We start from the raw sequence: 18,260 nt of genomic DNA on the forward strand, positions 1-18,260 counted from the left end.
ATCTCTCGCATGTGGCTCTAATTACATTTGTGCCCTTCGCAGCGACTGAGATGTGCCTCCCACTACAGTTCTAGTTTGGCACGTGGATGGGATGGTCTACCTCTGAGTCAGTCGGCAAACTTCGTTAAGGTCAGTGCGTCAAGGGGCTTCCTATTTGACAGAATTGTCAGTGCTCTTTGTTCCATCTTCTGTTGCATCCAACAAAGTTCGGTCGGTCTCGTTAGTGTGAGAAAACTTCTTCCGCTATCTGTACCCGCGTGGCTAGCGAATTGTTAATTTTATTACAAGCAGTAAACAGTCAATTCGTCACTTCCGATTCCGGACGAAGGCCAGGTGAATACGTGCGGGGGCGCGCCCCTTTAATCAAAACAGTCCGTCAAATGGAACACGGGTTAGCAAGGGCTATCTATTTTTGGACTGCGGCGGGCAGAGGATCTTTCCTCTGGCGCCGGAACTAGAAGCCAGAAAGTTCGCAACGGCAGCTCACCGCTTGCTTCCAAGGATCGCGAAAGCTAGCTAAATATAGGATTCACATATTGCGAGGTGGGCACCGCCAGAATTGCTCACCACCATGGAAGAGGCGCCGGCGCTACTACGGCGCGGTCTGTCGGCGGATCGACGAACCAGCGGTAAGTCGCTCAACAATGGTCACCTTGTCAGTGGCCGTGGGGTATAGAAGTCAAGAGTGGCGAGGGACATTTAAGAAGATATCAGCGGCAATGAGATTCTAAGGGTACTCTTACCGTTGAAAGTACGGGTAGCATAGCAATTCTGCTATATCTCTGGTCGACTGCTGCTTCGTGTGCTCTCCAGAGATTCCATCGTCGAAAACATTTACACGAAAATTTTCTGCAGGTTCCGGCACTTTAACGCGTAACTAAAAAATTAAAAAAATCGCGGTTTTTGTAGGAGTGTTACCAATTTGATATTTGACTGAATGTGAATGTACTACTTGTAACAAAGTTTAAATGCAGCAGCGCCGCACAGAAAAATCGCCTGCACGTATCGCACACAGATGTCCCTGTTACACACCTACGTGTTCTTTATCATTTTATTTCAAATAACGAAAATACATGTATAGAATTCAGGCGAAATTAGGAATGCGTAATAAACGTTTCAGTAAGTAGCACCTTCTGCAAGAAGACACCCTTTTTTTAATCCTGCTCGTTATTTTACTTGTAACTATAATTTTTTTCCAAGTATTCTAATACCAAGTCAAAATTATTTTCTGATACGCAAAATATATTGTGAAGTGTAGTAGTGGCCAATTATTAACCACCGAGGACGACGGCAGTTTAAATCTCCATCCGGTTTTGTGAAGTGCACAATTTTATGTTTCGTAACATTTAAAACAAGTTGCAAATCACTTTGAAATCTTATTAAGACATGACTGAATGATAGTCTTATCGTCGGTGAGACGTTACTGCAATTTTCCTTCCTTTAACGTGAATTAACTACGCTGTTCAAACATATTCGACAGTTTATTCCTGCCACCCCTCCAGTTATCTTATTTTACTTAAAACAGTCATTCTAGAGCAATGTAGGGATTACTTTTCTGTATGAATAAATGGTTTTGAAATACATTTGACAGAATTTTATTCCTTGTGTACATTAACACAACGGGAAAATATGGTAACAGTTTTAGGTCCCCCCTCCCTTATAAAAATATGAGTAAGAACCAGTTTTAGACATGAATGGAAAATATTTCAGAAGCACGTATTTACTGTATTATGTATAATATGGAAGTGAAAAAAAGGGGAACACAACACAGTCATGTTAGTAGCATTAGAGATGGTTCAGACAGCCTATATGTACCAGAAAAATAACTTTAAATGAAGAATTCAGCAGAAAAAAATGTTGCCTAACTAAGTGTGGCAAACATAGGGTGCAGTGTAAAAGGCATTAAGGGGGGATGGCAAGATTTTTCACACCACAAATTCGTTGTTTCCTTTGGGCATATGCTAACTATCCACATTTAAGTGGGAAAATTTTATTACTGGTACTTTGTAGAATGTAGAGCCACAAATGGATGGTGAGGTTACGTGTATTTCAGAATATTGTACATTTCATTTGAGAACAGAACATGCCATGACATACGGTAATTGCCAATCAGTCAATAAAGACGTTTATGCTTTGTAGATAGCTTTGTTATTACACTCCCAAGTCATTCACACTGCAATAGGTACGTCATTGTTCCTATCTGCAGGCCGGCCAGTGTGGCCGAGCTGTTCTAGGTGCTTCAGTCTGGAACCACGTGACCGCTACGGTCGCAGGTTTGAATTGTGCCTCGGGAATGGATGTGTGTGATGTCCTTAGATTAGTTAGGTTTAAGTAGTTCTAAGTTCTAGGGGACTGATGACCTAAGATGTCAAGTCCCATAGTGCTCAGAGCCATTTGAACCTATCTGCATGTAATTACAGGCAAATATTACAGAGTAGTACAGATAACTGAAGAATTTGATCAAAAAATACAAGATGAGCACATAAATATAAGGAAATGAAGCAGATGCTCATTAAATCCTGATGTAGAGAGATACATTTTCATGGTTTTCACCCATTTAACCCTTCCTTATATTTTTAGTCCCATGGATTTTCTAAAATAAAGATGTGTGCTTGTTTCAACTTCATCTATGTGTATCCAGTAGATTTCGACTAACTGTTGTATCTTAAGTAAATATTTAAAAATTCTCGCTATTGTAAAGCACACCTTCAGTGGCAACATCCCTGTAACTGAAACAAAACCGTATCAGGCAATATCAGAAATGTATGGATAAATTCAACCTGCCGTTCTTGGTGACAGTGAATTTGTTTATCTGTTGGGTATGAATCAAAACAGGCCCTTTGTAAGGAGGTTGTATAACACTTACTCAGCTTTTCTCCTCTTCTGTCTTCCATCGTTTTTTGTGATTGTATCACATGTTTTGTATTTGTTTCAGATTACAAAACATCAATTGCATCATCATTACTGTCTACACAACAGCCAGCCATGCTGAAGGTGGTTGGTGCATCCTGGTTCCAAACCAGGATGAGCAAGTTGATCCTTGTGGCAGTGGTTCTCCTAGGAGTAATAATTCTGATCCTCGGAGAGATTGAAGTGTAAGAGAACATTCTATTTGTCAGAAGTAAATGACTATTACATAAACGTATGCTAGACAGAACTACTACACAGAATGTTAAATAATTCTTAGTGTTGTGCCGTAGAAATCAGAGATAGTTTCAGTATAAAATATCCTCTCCACATAGCTTGTAAAATTTTTTCTGCTTTTCAGTATTGTAGATTACATTGGTCAAAGCTAGTTCAAGACTTGTTTTGGTAAAATAACATGACACACAAATTATGCAAAAGGGACAGATGGACAACTGTTAACACTATGTATCTATGCTTACAGTGAACAATATCCGAACTGAGATATTAAATATTTCCTCATTCAGATGTGTTACAACATTCAATACTTCTCATGTAAATGTTTTGTGTAGTGCATTTCCTTCACATTTTAAACTGTCTGTTGCCAACTGTCCACATCTTCTTTCACTCTGTCCCAACGACTCTCTCCTGACATTCCTGTCTTTTTTTCTGTTTGCTATAATACTTGTCACTGAGTGTGTGTTTGTTCTCTGACAATAATGATCTTATAATGCCGCCTCTGTCACAAATAATTATTTATATGTGACTTCAAACCAAGTAAAATATTCTATGTACTGTATACAATTTTGGTTTCTTAACAATTACGTAGATAATGACAATTTCTTCTGAATCTTATCACTATTACACTACTATTTAATTTCTTCAGTAGATCCTATCAGTGAATATTAAGGTCCTTCTAGATCAGTGTTTTTTGGTTCCTGTCTGCTGATGTAATTAGTACCTAACAATAAAGAGAAAGAAATGAATAAATATAAAGGATGTTCCGATAAGAAAGCAAAATGCACAGTTTAATTTTTGAAGAAAACACACTATTTATGGTACTTTAAAAGTTGAAATATTATTAAACTCCTCACTATACAACAGGATTATTTGCGGAAAGAAATATTGGACAAGTGCTCAACATAACTTTGACAAAATCTTCTTGTAAGAGGTATGCCATTTTCTCACATTTATGCTCAATTTCTGTAGTAATGGGCTCAATTTGGTCATTTAGATCAGCAATCATTCTCAGTTCGTGCACACAAATATGTGGCTTCACGTAACCCCACAGGAAATAGTCACAAGGCATCATGTCACAAAATCTTGCTGGGCATTGATGATGTGCATGTGTAGAATGATATGGCCCAGAAATTTCTCCTGCGAAAATGCAAGTGACTTGCTTGCAGTACAAGAGGTACACCATCTTGCTGCAGCCACTTGTTTTAAATGTCCTTTTCCATTTGAGGCCAAATAAACTCATATAACATGTTGTGATAGTGTATGTCTTTCATTGTCACTGCTTTACCTGTGTCATTCTTGAAAAAGTAAGGCCGAGTTAGACCACTTGCCCAAATCTCACATCAAACAGTGGCTTGTTGTGTATGCACCAGTTGTTGAAATGTTAACAGAGGATTCTCTTTGTGAATGATTTGACAGTTATGCTCGCTGGTATAGCTATCCAGTTTGAAATGCACCACATCATTAAAGATAGAGAATCTGGAATGGAGTTACAATATGTATTAGAACAGACAGTTACTAACTGCACAGAGCAGGTGTCGAGTGGCAGATACGCGCTTTTAAAACTATAGGCATTTGAGAAATATCAGCTTTCAGACAAAGTCTTTCATCAGATGGGAGGCACACACTTTCATGCACACAAAGTTCACATAGCCATTGTTGTCTCTGGACAACCCAAGACAACAGTAGGTATTTGTGTGTGAGAGTTGTGTGTATGAACGGGTGTGCACGTTAGTCTCTCATCTGATTAAGAACTTTGTCTGAAAGCTGACATTTTCCCACTGTCTACTTTTAAATGTGCCTATCTGTTCCTCAACACCTTTATGTGCTGAGTAGCAATCTATTTTAATCCGTACAGTTACATCATTAAAGATGACATTCCTTGCATAATTGTCATCCACTTTTAGCTTTCCAACACCTAATCGAAGTATTCATTCTATTGCAAGTGGTTCACTGACAGTAGTTTTTGCATCAGTTGAACCTCATAATAATGTAGATGAAGATTCTTTGTCAGAATTTGCTGCATGGTACCCCTTAAAATGTTCAGTTCTTGTTATTCATCACTCAGAGAATTTGGGGCATACCCTCATCTGCTGAGGTAACATTTTCAGCAGACAGGCCAGTATGATGTCTCTTTGGTGCCATAACATCAGCTACAGAATCATTTTCCTCAAACTTTTTGTCTACTTGACAGATTGCCAATGAATTGGGAATGTTTCAGTGACTGAAAGTTGTCCACAATTGGTGAAGTACTTCTGAAGGACTTTTCCCATATTTGTAGTAAGTTTTGATCATGATAATGCCTTTTTTGACTGTCAGGTGATTCATTTTTACTAACCACATTGTCTCGAGAGGAGAAATAAGCAGCAGCAGCCGAATGATTGGAGTGAAAATGGCGTGCAATTTAGACTGCACATTTTTATTAAGAAACACTTTATCAGTCATTAGTGTCCAAAGTAATGAAATTGGATACCATTGTTATAATGTCAAAGATGTATAGCACCTGTCAGTAAAGTGTCATAATCACACATGCTCAGCATACTTGTCTGTTCTTTCAACGATTTTAAAAGTGCTTTTTGTGTTACACAGAAAGGCAGAGGATGGTAACTATGCAGCAACGGTCACTTGGGTGGAGAGCACAGGTTTCAACATAGAATTCTGGGGTCAGGGCAACGACCCACAGGAGATACCACAAGGTGTTGCGAGAGCGTACTACAGACCTGACCTGAACTTTGATGGGTGAGTTTATACATTGTTATCATATATGATGAGAACTGAATGCATCCTACTGGCCCTGAGCCTTTCAGAGTATAACTAATGTGAATGGCACTGTCATTGTTAGACAATCTCAGTGTGAAACTTCCTGGCAGATTAAAACTGTGTGCTGGACCAAGACTACAACTTGGGACCTTTGCCTTTCACGGGCACGTGCTCTACCAACTGAGTTACCCAAGCACGACTCATGAGTCATCCTCACAGCTTCACTTCTGCCAGTACCTCGTCTCCTACCTTCCAAACTTCACAGAAGCTCTTCTGCAAACATTGCAGAACTAGCACTCCTGGAAGAAAGGATATTGCAGAGACATGACTTAGCCACAGCGTGAGGTATGTTTCCAGAATGAGATTTTCACTCTGTAGTGGAGTGTGCACTGATATGAAACTTCCTGGCCACAACTGGCTGAAGCACCACATTTGGCATTCAATCTTACCTCTTTCGTCCAGAACGAGAGTCAAATGTGGGACCTTGCCTTTCATGAGTAAGTGCTCCACTGCGGAGTGAAAATCTCATTCTGGAAACATCCCCCAGACTGTGGCTAAGCCATATCTCCACAATAGCCTTTCTTTCAGGAATGCTGGTTCTGTGAGGTTCGCAGGTTTCTATGAGGTTTGGAAGATAGGAGACAAGGTGCTGGGAGAATTGAAGCTGTGAGGACAGGTCGTGAGTCATGCTTGGGTAGCTCAGTTGGTAGAGCACTTGCCCATGAAAGGCAAATGTCCTAAGTTCAAGTCTCGGTCCAGCACACAGTTTTAATCTACCAGAAAGTATCATATCAGCGCACGCTCAACTAAAGAGTGGAAATTCTCATTCTGGAATTTCAGTGTGCACTTCCTGACAGATTAAAACTGTGTGCCCAAATGAAACTTGGACTTGGTACCTTCCATTTGTTGTCATTGTTCTTACAAACTATACAGGTACAGGTATAACCAATGACTCATCTTCAAGGCTTCAGTTCTTCCAGTATCTCTCTTCTATAAGATGTATTCAAAAAGAAACCAAAAGGAGGCTGTAAAACGAAAATCGCTAAAGAGATTGTAATGTCACTGCTTATAGAAGAAGGTGTGGTCCCTTCAAGAATGCTGAGGCCTCAATATCACCACAAGAGTGGTATGTGTGCACATCTACATGGCAAAAGACCATGCACACCCATGTGTTGGCTATCCACTGCTCTCAGTAGTGCTGAAAACAGAGAAATGGATGCTTCAAAGGAGCAGTAAAGGGATGTAGTGTGTTTCCTTACAGTGGAAGGAGGGCAGGGGATGAAAATTCATTGAAGAATGGCACAAGACTTTGGAGAGCACACTGCATGTCTGTTGCAATTGTAATGGTGTAGCACAAGCAATTCAAGGAAGGACAGATGTTGTTGGAGAATGATGTATGATCTGGAATGACACACTGCATTACCAGTACCATTGTTAAGCAGGTGGATAGCCTTATTATTGAAGAACAGTGGATTATGGTGGCACCAATTATGCCAGAGGTCAGAGTGAGTGTCAGTACTGCAACAGACAAGTGATGGTCTCTGTATACTTGTGCCATTTTTCAATGAAATTCCATCCCTCACCTTGTTCCACTATAAGGAAATGCACTACAGCCCTTTGTTCTTCTTTTTCTGCCTCCATTTCTCTGTTTTATGCACTACAGTGGATGTTCAATGTACGTACATGCTTGCTCTGGCATCGTGTGCGTATGCACTTGTATCCCTCTAGTGGTGAGTTTTGGGATTCAGCACTCTTGAATAGACCACACTTTCTTCTGCAGGCAATGGAATTATGATCCCGTAATCAGTTTCATTTTACAGCCTCCGGATCATTTTTTAATGCAACCCATACTTCCCAAAGGTTGTGGGTTTAAGTCTTGGTCTGGTACACAGTTTCAATATGTCAAGATATTTGAAAAGAGCACACACTTCACTAAAAGAATGAAACGCTTATTTCAGAAACAGCCCTGTAACTGTGGCTAAGCCATTTTCCACAATATCCTCTCTTCTAGAAACAGTTATCCTACAAGGTATTCAGGAGAATTTCTGTGAAGTTTGGAAAGTATGAGAGAGTTACTAGCAGAATTGAAGCTATGTGGATTAATCATGAGTCATCCCAAGATACCTCAGTCAGTAAAGGGACTGGTCAGAAAAGGCAAGGTTCTAGTGAACAGTTTTAAAAGTGTTGACACTATGCTACAGAGTGAAAGATATACCTGGAGTGCTAAGTGCTATGTTTTAATAGGTAGTTTATGCACAGATAATATAAATTGTGTAATTTTAGCTGTTCATACTGGAAAACAATATTTCTCTTGTAATTAAGATTGTTAGCAATTTTTTATGTGTGGAAAAAGAATCTCAAATTCCATATGTGATAAGCTAAGACAGAAATAGCCAGTGGAGATATGCAAAAAGTATGGCTGACTAAATATTAATGCACCAAGTTGATGTTATCAATGGATGCTGTTGTGAAAACTAAAGTGATATTACAGAAATGTTTGCTGTTAAAAAGTATAAGTCAGTTTCATGCCCTCATGATCATGATAAACGAAACTTACTTTGTCAGTCTTAAGCTGGTCAGCTAGACTGAAAGAACAACTCCATTGTGCAATAAAGACAAGGAAGTATATCTATCACACACTTGTATATCAGCAACAAAGGCTCAATGTGGTACTTTTCTTGTGTCTAGGAATATTAATTCATCTCTCAGTATTCAAGAAACAAGTCTCTTCTCTCAAAATAAAAAAGCAATTTCTGTCTTAATGACACAGAGCTTTTTATTTGTAAATGCACTGTTGTGCTCATCCCAAATTTTTCTTACATTTTCATTGTTCATGTCCCATCATTCTATTATGTTAATGGTGATTACCTGTTACATTTTGTACTGCTCTCTCCATGTTTGCATATAATCTTTAGTGAGCTTGGTGTGTTGTGTTAACATTTAAAAATAGGTTTGTAAAGAAGTTAAAGGAAAATAATTATCACCAGAATGATATGGGTAGTCTGATAAGGCATTTGTGTGGAAGCTTTCTTTTCTCTTTGCCTCAGTTTATCCTCATATAAGGTTCATCCTTCTTAAGCTGGGTTCTGAACAGCCTGTTCCTCCTCCGGATCCTCCAACAGTGCTTTCATTTTCCTTCCCCTAAAGAAAGAACCTGTGGTTCAAAAGCTAGGATTACTATCTCTACATCTGTGTGTGTTTCTCAATTGTGCTAACAGTTGTGTGTACTGAAAATAAGTTATAGTCATCCAGCTGTGTCTTTCTGACTTTAACAAAATTATAGTAATTACGAATAGTGAAAATCTTTAAAAGTATCATCGGGGGACTTTGTTTCATGGTTGAATAAACAAACCTTTTATTTGTTTTGAATGATTTACTATCCTCATCTTTGTTGCTTCCATTTTTATTCAGTGTTAGAACTATGGTGTCTTTTTTCTATAATTTATAATGTCTTGGAGTACAAGGTGTCTCACATACAACCCAAGCATATGCCCACAGTCCATATGGAATGTGTACTCGAGACTGCAGCATTAGGGCTTGGTATGTCTTCCCTGAGAAGACCGTAAACTAAGAGACATTGAGATTATATTACACTTATCTTTATTTCATCAGTTCACTCTGTAGAAAAAGCAGCTTGACACCTTCTGAACATATTGTTGAATATTCATTGAATTTTGGCTACTGAAGTCATTTAAATCATACGACAAATATTATCTTATAACTTTCCAAAGTTTTTACATGCACATTATCTGTTAACATCTGCCATATATAACAAAGGTGCTGTAACTTATCAAATGAGAAAGTGCTGGTATGTTGCGATTGCTTCGTCAGGAAAGAGGGAAGGAGAGGGAAAGACGAAAGGATGTGGGTTTTAAGGGAGAGGGTAAGGAGTCATTCCAATCCCGGGAGCGGAAAGACTTACCTCAGGGGGAAAAAAGGACGGGTATACACTCACACACACACACACACACATATCCATCCGCACATACACAGACACAAGCAGACATTTGTAAAGGCAAAGAGTTTGGGCAGAGATGTCAGTCGAGGCATAAGTACAGAGGCAAAGATGTTGTTGAATGACAGGTGAGGTATGAGCGGCGGCAACTTGAAATTGGCGGAGGTTGAGGCCTGGTGGGTAACGAGAAGAGAGGATATACTGAAGGGCAAGTTCCCATCTCCGGAATTCAGACAGGTTGGTGTTAGTGGGAAGTATCCAGATAACCCGGACGGTGTAACACTGTGCCAAGATGTGCTGGCCGAGCACCAAGGCATGTTTAGCCACAGGGTGATCCTCATTACCAACAAACACTGTCTGCCTGTGTCCATTCATGCGAATGGGCAGTTTGTTGCTGGTCATTCCCACATAGAAAGCTTCATAGTGTAGGCAGGTCAGTTGGTAAATCACGTGGGTGCTTTCACACTTGGCTCTGCCTTTGATCGTGTACACCTTCCGGGTTACAGGACTGGAGTAGGTGGTGGTGGGAGGGTGCATGGGACAGGTTTTACACCAGGGGCGGTTACAAGGGTAGGAGCCAGAGGGTAGGGAAGGTGGTTTGGGGATTTCATAGGGATGAACCAAGAGGTTACGAAGGTTAGGTGGACGGCAGAAAGACACTCTTGGTGGAGTGGGGAGGATTTAATGAAGGATGGATCCCATTTCAGGGCAGGATTTGAGGAAGTCGTATCCCTGCTGGAGAGCCACATTCAGAGTCTGATACCGTCCCGGAAAGTATCCTGTCACAAGTGGGGCACTTTTGGGTTTCTTCTGTGGGAGGTTCTGGGTTTGAGGGGATGAGGAAGTGGCTCTGGTAATTTGCTTCTGTACCAGGTCGGGAGGGTAGTTGCGGGATGCGAAAGCTGTTTTCAGGTTGTTGGTGTAATGGTTCAGGGATTCCGGACTGGAGCAGATTCGTTTGCCACGAAGACCTAGGCTGTAGGGAAGGGACCGTTTGATGTGGAATGGGTGGTAGCTGTCATAATGGAGGTACTGTTGCTTGTTGCTTCACACGTCCATCCACATCAAACCCACCAACAGGACCTCCATTATGACAGCTGCCACCCATTCCACATCAAACAGTCCCTTCCCTACAGCCTAGGTCTTCGTGGCAAATGAATCTGCTCCAGTCCGGAATCCCTGAACCATTACACCAACAACCTGAAAACAGCTTTCGCATCCCGCAACTACCCTCCCGACCTGGTACAGAAGCAAATTACCAGAGCCACTTCCTCATCCCCTCAAACCCAGAACCTCCCACAGAAGAACCCCAAAAGTGGCCCACTTGTGACAGGACACTTTCCGGGACTGGATCAGACTCTGAATGTGGCTCTCCAGCAGGGATACGACTTCCTCAAATCCTGCCCTGAAATGGGATCCATCCTTCATTAAATCCTCCCCACTCCATCAAGAGTGTCTTTCCGCCGTCCACCTAACCTTCGTAACCTCTTGGTTCATCCCTATGAAATCCCCAAACCACCTTCCCTACCCTCTGGCTCCTACCCTTGTAACCGCCCCCAGTGTAAAACCTGTCCCATGCACCCTCCCGCCACCACCTACTCCAGTCCTGTATCCTGGAAGGTGTACACGATCAAAGGCAGAGCCAAGTGTGAAAGCACCCACGTGATTTACCAACTGACCTGCCTACACTATGAAGCTTTCTATGTGGGAATGACCAGCAACAAACTGTCCATTCGCATGAATGGACACAGGCAGACAGTGTTTGTTGGTAATGAGGATCACCCTGTGGCTAAACATGCCTTGGTGCATGGCCAGCACATCTTGGCACAGTGTTACACCGTCCGGGTTATCTGAATACTTCCCACTAACACCAACCTGTCAGAACTCCGGAGATGGGAACTTGCCCTTCAGTATATCCTCTCTTCTCGTTACCCACCAGGCCTCAACCTCCGCTAATTTCAAGTTGCCGCCGCTCATACCTCACCTGTCATTCAACATCTTTGCCTCTGTACTTCCGCCTCGACTGACATCTCTGCCCAAACTCTTTGCCTTTACAAATGTCTGCTTGTGTCTGTGTATGTGCGGATGGACATGTGTGTGAGTGTGAGTGTATGCCTGTCCTTTTTTCCCCCTAAGGTAAGTCTTTCCGCTCCCGGGATTGGAATGACTCCATACCCTCTCCCTTAAAACCCACATCCTTTCGTCTTTCCCTCTGCTTCCCTCTTTCATGACGAAGCAACCGTTGGTCGCAAAAGCTAGAATTTTGTGTGTATGTTTGTGTTTCTTTGTGTGTATCGACATGGCAGCACTTTCGTTTGGTAAGTCACATCATCTAGACACACACACACACACACACACACACACACACACACACACACACGTGAATTTAGATCTGGGGATTTATTCTACCATCAGAAACACCTCATACTACTGTCACAGATGCGATAGCGGTATGTACTTTTACATTGTCCTGTCTGAAATACACATCGGTATTATCATTAAGCTTTTGTCCTCTGAAAAAGGATTAGCGTTTGTTCTCTGAATAAGGGTTGCAATATAATTTTTCATATACATATCAGAAGTTGTTTCAGTGGGAAAAGATTGTTAAATAAAATGTGTTGCAGTAAATGCACATCATACTCCTGTTTTCAAATCATTCAGAGGCTCTTTATGTAACTGATTGAAAGTTCTAGAACTTCAACATCCATTTACTGCAAGTTAACATGCCATAATAAATGCAGCCATGTACCATCAGAAAAAAAAGAGTACTTCAGGACCAATCTCCCCATCACGTACAGATTGCAATAGCCAGTTGTAGTAAGTACTGACATTGAGCAACAGTATCTGACTAGGTCAGCTGATGTTCTACTGTAAGTATGTAAGGTTTTGGTTTGAATTTTTGTCCAGTTTCTTTACTGATCTATGTCAGGCCATTGGGAAAATGTAGACAGGGAAATTATGTGTGAACCCAAGTCAATATGACTCTTTTCTAGAATAGTTCAATACATGAAACAACATTGATCCTTTATGTATATTACAGTAAATGGAAACTGCGCTCACGACAAAAGGAAAACAATGTATATTCAATCACACTATTAATAACGCTTGAAAGCCTTTCCCCAGCTGCAACACTGTCCAAGAAAGAGGCCAGAGTGTCATGCAATAACCTGAGCACACCTATGGGCATATCTGTTCCTGGACAGTGCCAGAGATGGCACATGCATCGTAAATGAAATGCTCTGTACTACTTTAGTGTTTCATATTATCTTACAATTTAAATTTTCCTTCTCCATTGCACTGATTTTTAAATTTAAAACTTCTTGGACAACTAGAAGCCACTTAGGATTGATCTTTATCACTTAATTTCTCCGAGCTTTTTCCTGTATTTTTTTTAAAAAAAATTTAGATGTAAGAATGGTAATATTTCTGTGATTATCCTCCTTTAACACTATATGTTTTCATATCTGTAATCATTATTCTCATGTTTATCTGTTTACTGAACTCTTCTCTATTCACTTCATACCTTGTATCACCAGACAGCAAGTCCTCCGACGATGAAAAGTTGGTGGGAATTGGAATATCTTTTTGAAATGATGTGGTGACACTGGATGTTTCAAGATTGAAAATGAAGAACTTTGTCTCCTGTTGGAAGGTATTTTTCCCTTAATAGTTAGTTAGGAGACCATTCGCATCCTTTCTTATTCTATCTTATTCTTCTGTTCTGTGTTTTTATTTTACATTTTCCCACTTCTTATTTTATTCTAGCATTTTTCATGAGGCACTCAGACCATCCTTCAAGATTTTAGTAGCAAACTCTGTTGTTTGATCCTTGGTGCACACTTCTTATTTATCATTCTGGCCAACTCTGATCAGAATTTCAGATGTCATTAAAGCCAAAAGAAAATCAAAAGATGAATATGTATTCTAGCACCATTCATAAAAACAAATTGTCAAAATCTATATAATTAGAGTGCTTTAGTGTTAATTAAAACATATTTCATCTTTTGTTGAGTGTAGCCATATTTAGTGGACTTTATTAACATCTGGATTAAATTCCTGGCTTTTACCTTTGATTGTACAGCTCCTTTGAGAATTTTGCCTATAGTTTGTCTGATGACTGAAATAGAATTTTGTTATTTCCATTCATCTCTTGCATTCTAAGCCTACTAAACAGTATTTAAAAATCTGACATGTAGAATTTCTGCTTGCTGCTATGATTTTACTGCTATTTTCGTATGTATTTTTTTACATTATGTAGTCTTTAATTGGGTCCTAAACATTTATATGTAATAACATTTGCTCATTTTTTAAATTGTGACAATGTTAAATAAGTGATGATGTAAAAGGCAACTGAAATATCCCACTGCCATCAGAAATATTAATCTATATATACTAAGATTTACATTTAATATTCAGAATACATCAGATTTAACTTCGTAGGCTTCCAAGGTCAGTGTCATTTTGAATAAAATAATTTTGAGTATTAGGCCACATCAATATAAAGCACTAACACAAAAAAAAGTGCTGGCGTTTTGACTAACCTGCTGTTGGCCTCTTCAGGGCAGTTAGCTCACTTAGTCACCCTGAAGAGGAGCACAGCAAGTCAGTGAAAACATTGGAAATTTAGTTGTTTGGTGTTTTATGATGCAGCCTAACACCCAACATTATTTTCTTGAAAATATATTATGTAATTCAACAGAAGAAACATCGAGCAACTAAATATACGTATTTTTCTTCTAAATGGAAACTCGAGCCCTCAGCCGATCCATCTGCCCATCTTTCCTTACTCCTCACCTTTTTTGCTCCTTTTTACCCCACCTCCCTGCCCCACAACTTCCCGATGCTGCACCTGTAGACAGTCTATTCCCTGCATACTCCACCAGACAGCATTCGTCTCTCTCCCCACCCACACACTACTAACCATTCCCATTTCTCGCCCCCTCCAGATTGCTGCTTACGTCCCATGAGATAGTTGCATTCTGGCCTGAGATGCTTGAGTTGGTGATCATGTGTGCATGAGGTGTGCTTGCTTGTATGTGTGAATGGTGTGTGTCTCTCTTTTACCGATGAAGACTATGGCTAAAAGCTTTATGTAAGTGTCTTTTAATTGTGCCTGTCTGCAAATTGACATTTCTTCTCAATGAACTGTCTGCCTTTCTATAAGTTGTTAGGGAATGGATAATTATTTTACGCTTGGTTTCTTTAAAAGTCATTACAAAATAAATAAAGGTTATTGTTAAATACCAAGCTCATTTCTCACAAAAATGAGGAAATAAGAGATATGAACTCTTTCTGACCTGCGGTGGAAACTAGCGATCTTTGTAAAGTATTAAATTATAAAAATCATTGTCTTTGTTACATATTAGTATTTTAACTTTCATGACGAGTTTTGATTTGCAGCTGTTGTCAGATCCAATGAGTACAGCAGCAATGAGTAGGTGCCTACATGCCTGCTTCTCACTGCTGTACATTTTGGATCTGATGATAGCTGCAGAACAAAACCAGTCATGAATTTTAATAAACTAATATGTGACAAACATTTTCACTTTTATATTTTAATAAGGAAGGAAATTGGTCTTGTTTTGAGAAACTGTCACGCTAGTCTGGTCAACTGACTTGGAGGAATTGTGGACAAATTAAATTAGGATGGAATGTGGACTCCACTTGTGATACAGTTTTGTTGGATTCACTACTCTTTAACACTTGTGATACATGTCTTACTTGTTGTTGGTGTTGCACTTGGTTTTATGTATCTTGTAGTTTCCGACCTTGATGTTCTGAAATGATGCTGGAGAAACTGATACTATGAAAGATGATTACAAATGAAGTTGACTGGACAATAGTTAAACTTCAAAGTGGCTTTTCCACTTTATTGGCACTATATTGTTATCGATGGCCCGTTCCAGGCTACAGATCAGTTTATAGAGACAAAGAGATGCACACCTCTACCTTCTTGCTTTGGAAGAGAACCTATCCAATCTTTATTCAGGCACAATATCTGTTGACTCTCATAGTGGCATAGTGTATAGTAATAAAAATATTAAAGCAACAGCGCACACAAAATAATTTGCTGTACGGTCAACAAAATTAATTACACAGTCCAGCAAATAAAAGTGGTTGAACATTAATGCTTTGAAGATTCTTTTATTTCATAAGTTGGTTTTAGACAGTTTAAAATATTTTTGTGGAAACTAGGGAATGTCTGCTTTGTAATGAGTGGTAACAAAAGCACCTCTGCTGCCCGTTGGCTTAAAATGTTTTCCCATTAGATGATATTGTTGTAACTTTAACTATCCATAACTTTTAATTACTCAGACTTCCATTAAAACTAATTGCCTCAATAAAATCAGGAAGGTAAGTGTAAATAATTTAACTATAAATTTAAATGAAATTGCACATAAATAAGTTGACATATTCCTGTACATATTACATTTTAGGGGAAGGTGGGGTAAAGTGGCCACTCTAAGTGAAAATGACTTTTCATTACACCATGGGTATTAACTGAGGCTTGTAGCATATACATCTCGAATCTACATGCTGTGAGGTACCACACCAAATATTTACAGCTAAGCTAAGAGTATATTTTATAGGATATATAAATGCTTTTCTGAATGCTTACATATTGGCCACTTTTCCCCACCTAAGGGGTAAAGTGGCTAGACCTTTACCATCATTTCCAAATATATTGTTTAGTTTTAAGAAATGAGTAGGCTTATAGTTTTTATTTCACAATTGATTATTATTAGGAGAACAATAATACAAGTAAAAAGAAACATATTGCAATACATTGTTGGCACAAAAAGGTCAGCAGCTCCTACTGATATAAATAGAAAAATAAACGACTGATTATAGGTTACTGTTTCATTCTAATTCATTCACAATCTGTCTGCTTAGAAACAATATTAAGTCATATACAAAATTCGCTCGTAAAGTTGTTATCGTCTTCCCACCCAGTGCACAGGTCATAAGCCCAGAGTTTACAGCTGCAACATCTTATCCTCCCAGTCTTTGCCTAGTATTTCAAACTCTTTGTTGAATGTGTATGCTCTGCCAACTGGAATGCCAATCACCGCAGGTAATTCCATAACACTGCATTTATATTTCAAGATATATAATTAAGGATTTCTTGCTCCTGTTCTTCACTGAACACTGCCCTGAAGCCATCAACAATCTTTTTACTGCCAACTGCACCTCTATTTTACCATAGAACTTTTCATTTTAGCATATTACCTGGAACATTGAATTGTTTTTCTGCTGATGAAAAATACATGTTATCATTCTTTACTGCCTCAGTTACCTTTTGCATTGCAGCAGGACCCCACGTCCATTGCTCTGTTTTCTGGATGTATTTTCTTGGCATCTTGAAGCTCTTGCAAACCATTGCAGAAGAGCTGTATAATGGATATTAGTTTTGTGTATGAAACAATTTCTAATGTTTTAATTTCAATTGTTATACAGTGCCTATAATATGGAAGTAGCTAATTCTCTTTGGGACAAACAGATTGAAAATGAATTGTCAGGAATAGTGACCATCTGTCGGAAAAAGTGCCCACCTTGGCCACTTTTCCTGGCATGCAGTGTGGCCAGTTTTCCCAGTCATGTCTGTTTCATTAAAATTCAACAAAGCCCCAAGTCTTGATGGAATCCCTATCAGATCCCACTCACAATTTGTGTGTGAGTTAGCCCATCTTTTGACAATAATGTACTGTAGAACCTACAAACAAAAAACAGTATCCAGTAGCTGAAAAATATCACAAGTTACACCCATCAGCAAGAAGGGTAGCAGAAACAATACACAAAACCATCTCCTGATATTATTGACATCTATCTGCTGTAGAATCTTAGAATGTATTCTGAGCTCAAACATAATATTGTAGCTTGAACGTAATGACCTTCCCAATGCCAACCAGGATGTATTCTGGAAACATCCATCATGCAAAATCGAACTTGTGTTTTTGTCACATTACACACCAAAGCCATGGATCAAGGCAGTCAGGTTTATGCAGTATTTCTTGATTTACTAAAAAGCACTTGACTCAGTACCACATCTTCACTTCTTGGTATAAGTACAGTCATATAGGGTATCAAAAAATTTGTGAATGGACTGAGGATATCTTGGTAGGGAGGATGCGGCATGTTTGTTGTAAGGAAAATCAGACAGCTGTAGAAGTAACTTTAAGTGAGCCCCAGGAAAGTATGTTGCAACCCACGCTGTTCATGTGTATGTCAGTGACCTGGTAGAAAATGTCAATAATAACCTTAGGCTTTCGCAGATGAAGTAGTTAACTACAGTGAAGAACTACTGCCAAAGCTGCACACATATTCCGTCAACTCTTGATAAGATTCCAAAGTGGTGCAAAGATGGGAAACTTACTTCAAATTTTCAGATACATAAAATGACATG

General features: G+C 39.4%; 1 protein-coding gene across 2 annotated transcripts in view; it reads left to right on the top strand.

Annotated features, from left to right (window-relative positions):
• The window catches only part of LOC126199334 (putative phospholipase B-like lamina ancestor), a 155,719-nt gene that overhangs the window by 109,109 nt on the left and 28,350 nt on the right, over positions 1-18,260 (top strand). The window contains exons 1-3 of one of the 2 annotated variants that reach the window (XM_049936188.1): positions 557-629; positions 2,936-3,095; positions 5,731-5,880. In XM_049936188.1, coding sequence (XP_049792145.1) covers positions 572-629; positions 2,936-3,095; positions 5,731-5,880 — 368 coding nt within the window. In that variant the 5' untranslated portion in view covers positions 557-571. Of the gene's footprint in view, positions 1-556; positions 630-2,935; positions 3,096-5,730; positions 5,881-18,260 lie in introns of those variants that run through there. The other variant, XM_049936195.1, reaches the window with a different exon arrangement.

This window comes from Schistocerca nitens, chromosome 1, assembly GCF_023898315.1.
Source record: "Schistocerca nitens isolate TAMUIC-IGC-003100 chromosome 1, iqSchNite1.1, whole genome shotgun sequence".
NCBI lineage: Eukaryota > Metazoa > Arthropoda > Insecta > Orthoptera > Acrididae > Schistocerca > Schistocerca nitens.